The sequence below is a fragment of the Musca autumnalis genome, unplaced genomic scaffold (assembly GCF_047663935.1).
Source record: "Musca autumnalis isolate F117 unplaced genomic scaffold, ASM4766393v1 scaffold_1, whole genome shotgun sequence".
In the NCBI taxonomy this organism is placed as follows: Eukaryota; Metazoa; Arthropoda; class Insecta; order Diptera; family Muscidae; genus Musca; species Musca autumnalis.
This window is the reverse complement of record NW_027411644.1, coordinates 316,333,003-316,347,781: the sequence shown is the minus strand read 5'-3', so window position 1 is coordinate 316,347,781 and position 14,779 is coordinate 316,333,003. Positions and strand designations below refer to the sequence as shown.

Genomic DNA, 14,779 nt, shown 5'->3' with positions numbered 1-14,779 from the left:
TGGAGTCGATTTAACCATGTCCGCCCTTCTGTCTGACTAGAGGGTCGATAACTCTCGAACGCATGTAATGTTTCGTCCATTTTTGATTAAGTTTGAAGATGGGTCATATCCGTCCACTCATTCGGATGCCTCTCCCACAAAAGTTCTAAATGTTTCGCTAAAATGGTGCGCACAATAACTCCCGAACGACTAGAGTTTTGGGTAGGGAAATCCCGCACCGGGAATTCTCGGTTTTATGGTTACGGGATTTTCCCGGGAAACAAAATCACATTTCGCGGGAAATTGGGAAATATCTTTTTAAATTTATCGCAACTAATAATGAATGAATGACTAAACTATGCCCGTCACTTCTATATCACAGAATCAGAATTCGATTAGATTTTACAGAATCAATAAATTACAAAAGATTTGGAAATAACTTTAATCTACAAAAGTGCTTTCAGGGAAAAAGTTATAAGAGCCATTCCAAAAACATGGACTATAACCACGGATTTTTATTCTGTTCCATTTAAGTGCGAAAGAATATTTTCTATTTTAAAGTACCATTTTTATACCCTCAGTCATTGGGCTAACTAAAGTGGGTCCGGCTGGCTGGCTAGTGCGCACGATAACTCTCAAACAAAGGCACCGATCAGGTCAAAAATTTGGCATTCGAGATTTTTTTAAACTTAGTTTAAGTTCGAAGATCAGTGGTCCATATCAGTGGTCCACTACTTCCGGTACCTTCCCCACAAAAGTTCAACAATTATGACAAAAATGGTGCGTTTCGTACGGAACTCTCGAAGGGAGTAATCGACGCGGTCATAATTTTGTATATGGTAATATTAGTTCCAGGCACAGAACGCGTTCCATACCAAATTCGGAAAAGGTGAATTTTAAGAGCTCCTCTCGGATCGATTTGAAAAATTTTTTTAGCAGTTTTTCTTTACGGCACCCTTTACGACGGTACAAATTTTGTAGGGGGGCAGTCCGCACTTCCTAAGATAATGTCTGAAAAGCTCAATGAAATCTTGACGGCAACACCTAAAATGGAAACTTGGAAAGATAACTCAGGCAGGAATTTTCTAATTGGTCCAAATTTTGCACATTGTATTATTTCATCTAGTCATGTATCAGGTTGGAATATGGACTATATCGGCCCAGCCCTTCGGGTACCTCCAACACAAAATTTTGGAAAAGTGCACTTTATCAGCTCATCTCAAATTGTTTTGAAATTCTTTCCAAAAATATCTACTTGAAGGCCGAGTTACGACGGCGCAACTTTTTTTGGTAGGGCAAGTCCACTCTTCCTGAGGTAAAGGCCCAAAATCTCAGAAAAAGCCTGCCGGTACCAACTACATAGCTACCTACCCTATGTAGTTGGTACGTAAGATAACCGTCGAAGGGAGAAATATACCACACTCTCTCTTTTAAATGTTTGGCAACATGCTTTGTTTGCGACCTCAGTTTAAAAGGTACAAATTTTTCGAGGCAAATCCATACTTCCTAAGAAATTTGCTCAACAACTCAAAAAGCCCCTAGAAACGTCAGAAGTATAGTAATATTGATATTTTTAAATTTCCAGGGAAATCCCGGATTCCCGGGAATGGAGATTTTATGATTCCCGTTTCCCGGGAAAGATAAAAACCGGGAAAACCCAAAACCCTACGAACGACCCAACCGATTTTGTTCAAAATTTGGTTCTCGTAATAATTTGTCTAACATAGATCAGCTTCGAATATGGACTATATCAGTCCACTGCCGCTTAGGATACACCTCCGAAACAAAATTTCAAAATTTTTGGCAGAAGTGCAGTTTAAGATTAATTCTCGGATCGTCATGATTTTTTTTGTAGCAGCTTGTGCTCGAGGTCCTTTTTAGGACGGTACAATTTTCTTCGGGGGTAAGTCTATACTTTCTGAGAATCCGATTTTGCTGAAACATTGCACATCGTGAAATTTCTTCCTAACGTGCATCGATTTCCAAGAAGGTCTATATCGGCCCACCTCTTCTAGTATCTCCCGTAAAAAAATTCAAAAATTTTGAACTTTATTCTTAAAGTTCTCCCAGTAATATGTTGGAAAAAAGGACTCATACTAAATTGGCTTCTCTTCATTTGTCTGTCAGCAAAGTCAACTGATACTTTTTTACTTGTTAAACCAAATTTCAGCAATTTCGTTTGAAAGATGTGCCAGAAACTTTCAAATACCGACAATCGTGTGGTACCGTTCTATGGGGGCTATATAAAACGTAGACATATACCGGCAATTCTCCGCCGGAATATTTTATACCCTCAAAAACGGCTAAATACTACGTTTGGATAATGAGGCTAAACCCTTTAACATTTCCAAAATCGGAGGTACCAACTGAGACTATATAAAAAGTTTGTTCTATTTTGGTTGGATAAAGCAATATCGAAAATTGGTCCTACCGCCTTTTCCCGCGCGAGGTATATGTACATATCCGCCTCTAAGAGCACTGAGTTGAATGTCATGGTCAATGGTAGCACTAACGGCACCTAACAGTATGTTTCACGTCGTCCGCACATGCCACATCATTCTGCGACAAGCTAAGATGTAGCAATGAGGTTCTCAAGGCCCTAACCGACATCACTTGGTGTTCAGATAAAATATTCAAACCTGTCAGAACGCCGCACAGAGGGGAAACATAGGCCTAAAGTTGCTCAAAACTCAAAATATGAAAATCGTTTTTTTATGAAAAAAATGTTGATAAACGGCAACCAGACTCTTTTCTACATTTGCTATAACCATCCTCGACTTTGTAAGATTAACCAATCCAATGCAGCAGTCGATTGAACTCAGCCATACTGAAAACAAAAAGTAAATTTTCAAAAACTAAGAAATTAGGTGGACATTAAAATGACATTATTTTCGCGAAAATTTATAGTTCTCAAGATTTATTGTTTTTGTACAGTCTCCGAACAAGATTAGCATTTAAAATTTTCAGATTGATTTTACATCTTTGCTTTTATTTAGTGGTGATACATATCCTCTTTATGAAAATTTTTTATGATAATTTTTAAGATTACTACAATTTCAATAGTGAAAAAGTCTATTTCCCCGTCGTTTCCCGACCATAGTTTCTTCTAATGTTTTATGCGCTTGAGTCTCAAATATCAGATTCAATCATAAAAAATTGCGCATATTTGCGCCATTCCGAAAAAATCTAATTTTTCTCAACTAAAATATGAAATATTTTTATATGGAATTGCAAGGTTTACTCACACTAAATTTTGTTCCGCCTTATAACCGGGGCTCTTATTTATCAGACTAAACCAACACCTATCAAATATGTTTGCATTATTCAGAAATATTCACGGCTTTTCTCATGTGAATTGAGAAAAAAAATAATTTAAGTATGTTTCAAAAAATAAAATTTTGAATGAAATATATGTATATGGGACTATATATACATCTGTACCGATTTGTTTGAAAATTGGCTCAATGTTTTTTTAGGCTAGTTCAGGTTGCATGTGTCAAATTTCAGTGATTGTGGTGCATTTTTATCTCACATCAGATGCGAATATATATGGAAGCTGCATCCAAATCTGGACCGATTTTCAGTATTTTCTATAGGATTAATCCTTGTACAGAAGATATGCTTTGTGCAAAATTTTATATCAATCCGACTATAAATGAGCTTTCTAGGGCTTTTGATCAACTTTTAACACAAATTTCCCCTCTGTGCGCCGTCATGAGAACTGCAACAGGTTGCCTTTTCATGTCTTCAGTGCAGAAAAACAGTGGTATGATCTCATATCAGTACTTGTTCGGGGGTTACCGTGAGAGCCATCCCAATCACCATATAGCGCAGACATGTTAGGAGGGGTCTTCATAATCTTGAGAGAGAGGTCCAACCTTACAAAAGAGAAACCTTAGATTAGCAAACCTAAAAAGCAGGTTTCAATAGCTTTCACTCAGATGCACATTGATGCCACCGTGCGAAACATCTGTCCAGCATGCGGCACAGGCCCGTACGACACACTGCACCTCTTCAAATGCCCTGTCAAAACTACTCAACTAGCTCCAGGAGCTTTGAGGTACAACCTATCGAAGCAGCCGCATTACTAGAACCGAATATTCTTTTGGTAGTCTGACGGACCCTCCACTGCTGTCGATCACCGCACAGCTCCGCTCCTCCCTACATTTATTCCTGGCATAAACAAATGGCTACTCAGCTCCGGTCACGGCAGCCATCTTCCTCTTCTGGAATGTCCTGGGCTTTTCTGAGTCACCGGTCATTCCAGAAGATTCTGCGTTCGTGATCACCCTCTTCCTGTCCGAGCTCACCTTTTTGCCCTCCGTCAAAGGGTTCTTTGGACAGTCTTCTCAGTGTGGGGTTTGAATAGATTTACTCGGGGACATTTGAGGGTGAGAAGTTATTTTTCTTCTTAATCGGTTTAGAGGTGTTTTGTTCCTCAGGAGAGGAGAATACTCTCTTGATCTCTATTGGATCATTCCGCTGTTCTCTGTTTAATCGCGCCTGGTTCTTCCTAAACTTTCGTACCCTAGACTGATCATGTCGCAAGTGATTTCCCTCGTTTAGGATAGAATATTATAACCATCCACCTCCTCCTATCCACCGGTTGCACGCATCCCGTAGGAGAAATGACAAACACCCTCGGGTTACAATTAAAATAAACAGACAGAGATATACCCTCAGCCTGTGTGGAATGAAATACTTTTTTCCCAAAAAAAGAAAAACTTATGTATTTAGGGGGTTTTCACAATTTTGGGCCTATGAACCACACAACTAGCCTACTTAAAACATAATATCGCTTTAAATAGGGCCAATAGGAAAACCTTTGGTAAAAATGTGCAAAGGATCCTCGAACAGACCCTTAACCACACAAAAATGTTGAACATTTGTGTGGATGGTACCACAAGGATTGGACAGTTAGAGCCCAAATTTGAACATAAACTAATGGGCCGATTCCGTACAGCGAGGCGAGTCATGTCGCGTCGTCTATCGTCTCTGTGACAAAATTTAAAAAATGCACTACGTACAGCGATAGAAAATAATCGTCGATAACAAGTTATTTTTATTTTATTTTTATTCGTTAGTAAAAATGTACGGCGACAGCTAATTTGTTGTCGCCGGAAAATGAACATTTCGGCGACAAAATTTGACGACGTCAGGCGATATTGCCATACGGAATCGAAAAACTGCATTCGGCAACGCGACACGACTCGCCTCGCTGTACGGAATCGGCCCATAAGTTTCGACAATATTTAGAGATCCAAAGTTTGGACCAAAGCGGTTGCTACGTCTATGAGAAATCGTGTGTATCATTTTAGCGAATATTTTCGAACTTTTGTGGGTGAGGTACTGGAAGGAGTGGACCTATAAGCACCACCTTCGAATTTCATCTAATATTCGAAGAAATATTACAATATCCAAAGTGTGGACGAACGCAGTATTCGGTTCAAGCTCTCCAGCCACTACACATGATGTCATAGGGGTTTTTTACAACTTTCGGGCTGTTTTCTCAAGAAGTATGTACTTGCCCCTGAAAAAACGTTTACTGTCGTAATTGAGGCAGCGAATGCAAGAGGCTTCAACAAAAACTAAAGTAATTAGAGAGCAGGTCTTAAAGTGAATTTATCCAAAATTTTGTGTGGAAAGTACCCGAAGGAGTGGACAGATATAGTCCATATTCGAACCTGATCTATATAGATATACGATATATTCGTATAAGGATGTGTAAGGTATGGACCAAATCGGTCACTCCCATCAAGAGTTATAGTGCGCACAATTTTTCCGAACATTTTTGAAGGAGTGGACCGATATGGCTTATCTTCGAACTTAAACTAAGTTTGCACAAAATATTACTTAGGCCATATTTTGGACCGAAACGGCAGATTCGTTCGAGAGTTATCTTGCGCTCCAACAACTACACACGGTGCCATAGGGGTTTTTTTGTACCTTTCAGGATATTTTCTCAGGAAGTATGGACTTGCCCCTGGTGAAACTTATACCGTCGTATGGGGGCAGTGCATACAAGTTACTACAACCAAAATCGTGTGCACAAATTTTCCAAGCATTTTCGAACTTTTGTGGGGGAGGTACCGGAAGGAGTGGACCGATATAACCCATCTTCGAACTTAAACTAAGTTTGATCAAAATATTACGTAAGTCAACTGAAACGGATTTTGTCCAAACATGCTTGGGGTCTAAAACCATTATTTCGATAAGGCACATTTTGCCCGTATGAAAGTGTATATACCCTCGTTAGCACAAAGGCTGAGGGTATAAAAATAGGATGGATTAGCTATTATTGCAGTATCTCCGCCAACCTTCTTTGTATCACTGTAAAGTTGATATTTTATACTTTACTCATCAGACTTTTCTTTTAGAATAGCCCTAATAGAAGCGAAAATATATTTGCATAAAATTAAAACGTCGGCTGTTTTTCCACAGACGTTTTTTCACCATTCCGACCCCTGAATATTATATGACCATCCACAAAATCTATAGGCTTCTTCCTCTTTGGAACCCCGATCTCCACCAAAAATTTCTTGATACTCATAGGCAGATCGTCATGACCATAAAAAGGTTTTTGCCCATTCCAATCACAGAATATTATTGGACCATCATACTCTTTGGTACCCACATCTACACAAAAAAAAATCGTTGTAATCAGAATCACAAGACTACCATTGATGAACATTTCAAAACTTTCTCAAAAACCCCTTAAACTGCACTTGAGCGAAATTTTCGAACTTTTGTTTAATATAGTTTGTCGGATATAGTTCATCTCCGATCTTGATTTCTGTTACTCCTTTCCATAGGTTTCCTCCCCATCAGCTACTTTAGTAGCTCTCCGAAGGATTTTTAGAGTTTTTGGGCCATTATGTCAGGAAGCATGAACTTGCCCTCGAAAAACAGTATATGGCTGTAAACAGGACCACTAAGTAAAAAATTCAAAACGATCCTCGAACAGCCCTTAAACTGCTCCTAAGAGAACAAATTTTGAACTACTTTGAAGGAGGTACCCGTTTGGAGGACAGTTTATGATGTGCACAATTTACCTCTGGAAGAACGGAATTGTCCCGTAAAAATGTGTACCGTTGTAATAGTGTCCGCATGGACAACCTGCTGCAAAAAAAATCAAAACTATCCGAGAACTATATTTATACTGCACTTTAGAGACAAATTTTGAAATGTTGTGTGGGAGGTCCATAAAGGCGTGGACCGATATTGCATTTTAGCGTGGTTTCCCAAAGGATTAATTTCATGATTAAATTCTTATCGTACACTATATGCTTATATACGCACCATTATTTTTATTTTTTAGTTATAATTGTTACAAATTTAATTTTAAATTGTTACTAATTAATGTTTGTCTCCTCTTCATTTCTTTTAGGTGGTGCCTTTGAGGGTGTTATCGATGATAATGTCTCGCCATTCGGTTATATGAAAGGTGAAGGCATTGATGCCGGTTATGGTGAACATGATTGGATTTGCAATAGAGATAAGGAACGCACAGATTCTATTTTCACTAAACTTGGACCCGTTGATGGCAAAATTTCTGGCCAAGGTAAGTGTTTCTACTTTATCAAGTATCAATTCAAATATTAACATTTCCTTTTTTTCTCCTCTTTACAGCTGCCAAACAAGAACTTATCAAATCGAAATTACCCAATTCAGTGCTTAGTAAAATCTGGAAACTTTCCGATGTGGACGGTGATGGTTTCCTCGATTCGGATGAATTTGCATTAGCCCTACATTTAATCAATGTCAAATTGGAAGGCAATGAATTGCCCAATGTGTTGCCTGATCATTTAGTGCCACCATCAAAACGTTGCTAATTTTTAATTGGTGTCGAATGTTGTAGAACAACAACAGCATCAGCAGCACTGTTACTCCCCCAAAACATACACACACACCTAATGTTTTCATGTTAGTTTGTTTTATTTTGTTTCTTTATCTTTAATTTAAAAAAAGAAAACACAACAAATCTTTTATAAGTCAAAAGAAGAAATAGCACAAAAATCGCCTTTGCATGCTTATTTAAATATATATTTGTTTGTTTTGGAATATTTAATATATTTTGTTTAAACTATTTTTGCCGAATATATCATCTCTAGCATTATGTAATTGTGTACATAGCACTGTAAACTAGGCCCAAAAACAAAACAAAAACGAAATTATTGAGAAATTAAATATATTTAAAAATTTAATTAATAAAATAAACCAGTCTTTTTGTTTCCTTTTTTCATAAAATTATGCTTTTTGTGTCAGGTTTTAGGGAAAAAATTAAATAAATTCTTATACAAAATAAAACAAATTTTACATGTGAAAAAAAAACACAAGATTGGCAATGAAAAATCTAGGAAAAAGCTAACGCACCTTATAATGATGACCAAACTTTTTTCTTCATCATTGGAAGTTAGTTAATTTTGGAAATAATCGTTGGAATTGCATACATATTTATATATACAATTTATACAAACTTAATTACACAAAGAAAATTCTAAATTATATTATTAAAAATATATATTATTGAGGTTAGACCCTAATAAAAAGTATCAGCGAAGCGTTATTAAATCCCAATATAGAATGTGCAATTTATTTTACCTTCTCCGTTCTTCTCGTTCCTTTTTCCTTTAATTCGTTTCTATTTTGGAAACCCACATTAGCTGTTCATTCATACTGTATCTGTATGCATGTATCCATCACGTTTTGTTTTTGTCTTTTTTTTCACGTTACTTTCTAAAATAGTTGGATTTGATATAAAGTATACAACAATAACTACAAAAATTGCCTTAACATATTTAATTTCTTATTATTACTTTTAGTAAATTAATTATTTAAAAAGAAAAATAAAACAATGATCAAGTAAAACAACTATAAAGTACGCAAAATAAGTGTAATATTTTTTTCAAAAATATAAATAAATTTTTTGTAAGAATAAAATACATAAAAAGAGTTGAACTTTTTTAATTATGGAGGGTAATTACTAATTGATTTTTAACTGAACATTTGTCTTTTAAACTGGACTTATAATCGATATTATTTTATTTGTTCCTTATTTTGAGATATCATCTGGCACTTCATTTTTATAACCTCAGCCTTTAGACTAATTATGGCTTTAGACACCAAGTATGTTTTGGACAAAATCGGCTTCAGAAAATTTGATGATGGGCATATCGTTGCACACCTTCGTGTAAATCCCCCCCAAAAGTAAAAACCTTTCGCTAAAATTGAGGCACGATTACTTTCGAAGGCAGTAAACGAGTTGGTCCATACTTTCCACTTCGTAAAATTTTTACTAGACATAGATGAGATTCCAATATGGACTCTAAAATTCCGGGAAAGTGCAGTTTAAGGCTGCTCGCGAATCAATTTGATTTTTTTTTTGCAAAAAAAAACTAGTATTCTCTTCCCCAATTACGACGGTACACGTTTTGTTTCAGGGGCAAGTCCATATTTCCTGAGAAAATAGCCCGAAAGCTGTAAAGCTGTAAAAAATAACTTACGAAATGAGTATCCGATTTGACCGAAAAATTGCATTGTACATTTCTTCTTAATGTTAACCTCCCAGTGGGTCTATATCGGATAATCCTCCTCCCATTATGATCAACCTTTCGCTTATGTGCAGTTTAAGGGCTGTATAAAGATAGTATTGACATTGTTACGGAAGGTACTCCTGGTGATCATGTTTTCAGCGATATTATGTTTTTCGTGGGCAACACCGTGCTTCCTGACATAGTAGCTGTAAATCCTACAGTGATGACCTAAAATAGATGGTGGACTATGTTGGTCCATTCCTTCATGCAGACCGGAAAAGTTCAATACTTTTGCGCTTTAATCCAAATCAAATTTATTTGTAAAAGGTGAGCATTTAATCGGAACGTCCACAATTGTTAAGATAAATACCCATAAAGTGTCGATATTTTATCACCAAGTTCATACGAACGAATAAAGCCATTATTTCTATGAGGGACAAAATCGGATATCGGTTGTGTAGTGTCTCAATTCACACAGGTTGAGGGTATATCTCTGTCGGCAAAGCCGACTGATACTATTTTTATTAATTTTCTTGTTGGATGATCGACGATTTTTTGCAAGTAAAAATAGAAATCAGAAAATTCGAACCCATACAACCATCAAATTATTAGAGTTGGCCAATCTCGTTCAATTGAACAATCCGGATCACTGTCCTCGTACAAAGACGAATGAGTGACATCATAAAAACCAATATGTGAAATTAAGTATACGTAGTTTTTTCAATGAAATTACCGGTGTCCATTAAACGAGATAGGGATCCGGATCGTTCAATTGAACGAGATTGCCTAACTCTACAAATTATGTGACAGTTTTGGCTGTTATTTACGTAGCTCATCATATATATATTGTAACATATACTTATACCGAAGTTATTGTAATTAAGAGACTAAGCTTTGCCATTAAACTTTGATTTTTATACCCTCAGCATTTATGCTAACGAGGGTATATACACTTTCATACGGGCAAAATGTGCCTCATCGAAATAATGGTTTTAGACCCCAAGTATGTTTGGACGAAATGTGTTTCAGACAATTTGGAGTTGATTTAGCCATGTCCGTCGATTTGTCTGTCTGGCTGGAGCGCACGATAACTCTCGAACGGATCATCGATTAGGTCCACAATTTTGATTTCGTAATATTTTGTCCAAACTTAGTTTAAATTCGAAGATGGGTTATATTGGTCCAATCCTTCCGGTACCTCCCCCACAAAAGTTCGAAAATGTTCGGAAAATTTGTACGTACGATAACTCTTGAAGGAAGTAACCGGTTTGATTCATACTTTGCACATCGTGAAATGTCTACCAGACTTAGATGAGGTTCCAATATGGACTTAATCGGTCCACTCCTTCGGGTACCTCCCACACAAAATTTCGGAAAAGTTCAGTTCAGGGCCATCTCTCGAATCGCTTTGATTTTTGTTTTAGCAACTAGTATTCACAGCCCTCCATACGACTGTACAAGTTTCATCAGGGCAAGTCCATACTTCCTGAGAAAATAGCTTGAAAGTTGCAAAAAACCCCTATGACACCATGTGAGGTGGTTGGAGCGCAAGATAACTCTCGAACGGATCTGCCGATTCTGTCCAAAATTTGGCCTTAGTAATATTTTGTCCAAACATAGTTTAAGTTCGAAGATAAGCCATATCGGTCCACTCCTTCAGGTACCTCCCCCACAAAGGTTCAAAAATGTTCGGAAAAATTGTTCGTACGGTAACTCTTGAAGGTAGTGTTCGATTTGGTCCATACTTTACACATCCTTATATATCTATATAGATCAGGTTCGAATATGGACTATATCTGTCCACTCCTTCGGGTACCTCCTACACAAAATTTTGGATAAATTCACTTTAAGCAACTTGCATTCGCTGCCTCAATTACGAAGAGTGTAAAAACCCCCTATGGCACCATATGTTGTGGCTGGAGATCCACTTCCATAACGGTCAATGTCGATCGATTCCTTTTAGTATCTTTTCCGCAAAACTTTTGATCTTTAATCCTATTCAAAATTTGTGTCGGTTCAAACGCCCAACATTTTTAAAACCCCCTCCCTTAGTACATACGTATTTTTGGACAAAAAATTGTTTCAATATACACAGGCTGAGGGTATATCTTGTCGACAAAGCCGACTGATACTTTTTTACTTGTTTTAAATATAACTTGTTTCTCTAAAACGTGTAGTTTTCTTGCAATCGGGCCTTTTTTAAAAGTGCCGAAAACTTTGAAGGTTAGTATTGGGGTATTCTTACATGTCAATCCCTTGCTTTTTTGATTGGGAAAATACTGTTACTACATTCCCAAAAAATCCCTGACATTAGATGAATGTTACATTTATGATTAAATGTTTAATTTTTCCTCAAAAGTCGAAAATTACAAAAAGTCGATCTTTTGAATTGCTTGCGTTTTCGGTCAATTGTGTGGAAATGCATAGGCCAAATAAAGCTTCATAAGCATGTAATTATAGATAACAGACAATACTATAACAAAATGTAAAAAAGCCCACAAAAATTTGCGAAAATGTCCGAGTTTTGCGTCAAATTGTGCAACCATTTTTGGTGGCGTTTAAACGGCCAGCTTTATTTGGGGTACACTGAAAGAAAAAGCTTCATAATATAACGAAATCTTACGTTCCATCAATGAAATTTGTCATTGATTTTGAGCCAACGTAGAACTTCATTGAATAAACGAAAAAAGTTTCACTGAAGTAAAATTAACGAATTTGTTCATTATTGCAATGAAAATTCTTCATTGATGCAATGAAATCTCTTCATTAATGCAATGAAACTTCTTCATTGATGCAATGAAATATCTTCATTAGTGCAATGAAACCTCTTCATTAATGCAATGAAACTTCTTCATTATTGCAATGAAATACTTTCATCAATACAATGAAATACTTTCATTAATGCAATGAAACATTTTCATTAGTGTAATGAAATACTTTCATTAATGTAAAGAAATACTTTCATTAATGCAATGAAGCCTTACGTTGCACGATGGGGCCAATAGCAGGTTTTCGAGGCAAAAAGTCAATTTTTGAAGTGAACAATTTGAAAAAAATAGTAACGGATTTCGATTGCCAACACTCCGAATCACTAAAAATAAAAAAATAAATCCATCTGGTAACATCACATAGCGACATACTGATCTGGCAATGGTGACATATTTTCTTATGCATCATTTTCCGACATTCATTATAAATAAGTAGTGAAAGCATTTTAGACGCCAACAAGAACATTTCAACATTTTTATATTTTTTAAACATGGAAAGCTCTTCAATCGGTATGTAAAATAAGATAGTGTTAACAAATAATAAAAATGTTATGTGTGGTAAATGTATTTTTGAGTTAAGATGTTATGTCTTTTTTGGAGTATTTTGCTTTGTTATACATGTGTTTTCTGGAGTATAACTTTTGAGATCTAGGTAGATCTAGGATATTATATATATGTGGTGAAAGGTATTAATGTGTACTATCATTTTGTGAAAAAATTAGCTGCGCCTATCTGCGCCTTTTCATAAAAATCTGATTTCAGATGTCGTAATACTTAAAAATATGGACATTTTTATGTTTTGGTTGGCGAATAATCGGAAACCCATTAATGTTACCAATTGGATTTCGGAAAAATTTAATAGACGTATATAATAATAATATATAATTTCAAAGATATCGCAAACTTTGGCTTTTGTGGCGGAATCTTAGCCGATTTTTACTAAATTTGGAACCTTTTTTTATTAACTTATAACAAACCACAGACAAAACCATGAAATTTGAACATATGTATATAGGGGAGCTATTTCTATATCTGAACCGATTTCAATATAACTTGACAAACTTATTTGTAGTCCGAATTCCGTAACATTTTCCAAATTTTATTGTAATTTGATGGAATTTGCATGCTTGGTCAATCATTTTCCTGAAATCGGGCGAACATATATGTGGGAGCTATATCCAATTCTGAACCGATTTCAATATGATTTGCCAAAAATGTTTCTAGACCAAAATCCGTCACACATTTCAAATTTCATCCAGATTGGACATACATAGCAGGATTGGTGCACCAAATACCTAAAGTCGGGCGAAAATATATATGGGAGCAATATCAAAATCTGAACCGATTTCAATATAACTTGGCAAACTTATTTGTAGTCCTAATTCCGTGGTATTTTCCAAATCGCATAAAAATTGGGCAGAATTTGCGTGTTTGGTCCATCAATTGCTTGAAATCGGGCGAACATATATACGGCAGCTATATGTATATATGAACCGATATGAACCAAATTTGGCATATTAGTTTCTAAGCCCATTATAAACATCTGTACAAAATTTGGAAGGTCTAGCTTGCCCCAGTGATTTGTTGCCTCGAAAACCTGTCATTGGCCCCATCGTGCGTTGGCTCAAAATCAATGATACATGTCATTGATGTAACGTAAGATTTCATTTATTTTAAGAAGTCATTTCATACTCACGTAATGCATACAAATTACGTCAATATGTTTAATTCATTTTATTGCAAATAGTTTTGACCATGGATACAATACGTCATTTTTGATTCCTTATGTATTAACTAAATACATAATTGATACCATTGGTCGTTGTCATCTGTAAGTAAAATTGAAAGAATAAACAATTTGTTACTAAATAACTAGTTTTCTACACAATAACTTACCTTCCTATTTTGCCATTTAGTCATCCACTGTGTACTTCCATGATGTTGGGATACAGCGTACAAAGTTCACACAAAACAACTGTACATATAAAAACTACATGAAATTAGTTTAATATTTGTATCTCCTTTTCACATTTAACACTTCATACCTACTTTCAACGAAGTTTATCAGGGCAATCATGAATAAAAATTCCGTGCGGAATTTGTTCCCTTTCCCCAATTTCACAATTTTTTATTTCCGTATTTAGGTCCAAAAACAGAATATTTTTGTTGATTAGGCAAGAATATTCCATAATTAGGAGATTCTAGCAGTTTTCCACGTTTTAAAACAATGATTTTTAAAGAATTTCACCTTTTTAAATTATTTTCCGTGCGGAAAAATTCCGAGGGAAATATTCATGATTGCCCTGTATGATCCTATTGGGCGTTGTCACCATTAAGTAAAATTGAAAATCATAAAAACTGTTAGTAATTTATTTGTCTTTATTTGTCGCTGGACACCAAACTCTTGGCATTTTCTCCGTCATTCCATTCTTCTTTAGATTTTCTATTGCTTGCATCTATTACAAAGAGAAAAACCAAATAAATGTAAATTCACTTATA

General features: G+C 35.8%; 1 protein-coding gene across 2 annotated transcripts in view; it reads left to right on the top strand.

The window, feature by feature from the left end:
- Past1 (putative achaete scute target 1) overlaps nucleotides 1-8,929 on the top strand; it is a 55,609-nt gene extending 46,680 nt beyond the window's left edge. For both annotated transcript variants that reach the window (XR_012409240.1, XM_073962349.1), the window contains 2 exons: nucleotides 7,367-7,540; nucleotides 7,609-8,929. Coding sequence is in view for 1 of the 2 variants with exons in the window: in XM_073962349.1 (XP_073818450.1) it covers nucleotides 7,367-7,540; nucleotides 7,609-7,811 (377 nt within the window). In the remaining variant the exon portion in view is untranslated. The remainder of the gene's footprint in view (nucleotides 1-7,366; nucleotides 7,541-7,608) is intronic.
- The last annotated feature ends 5,850 nt before the right edge of the window (nucleotides 8,930-14,779 follow it).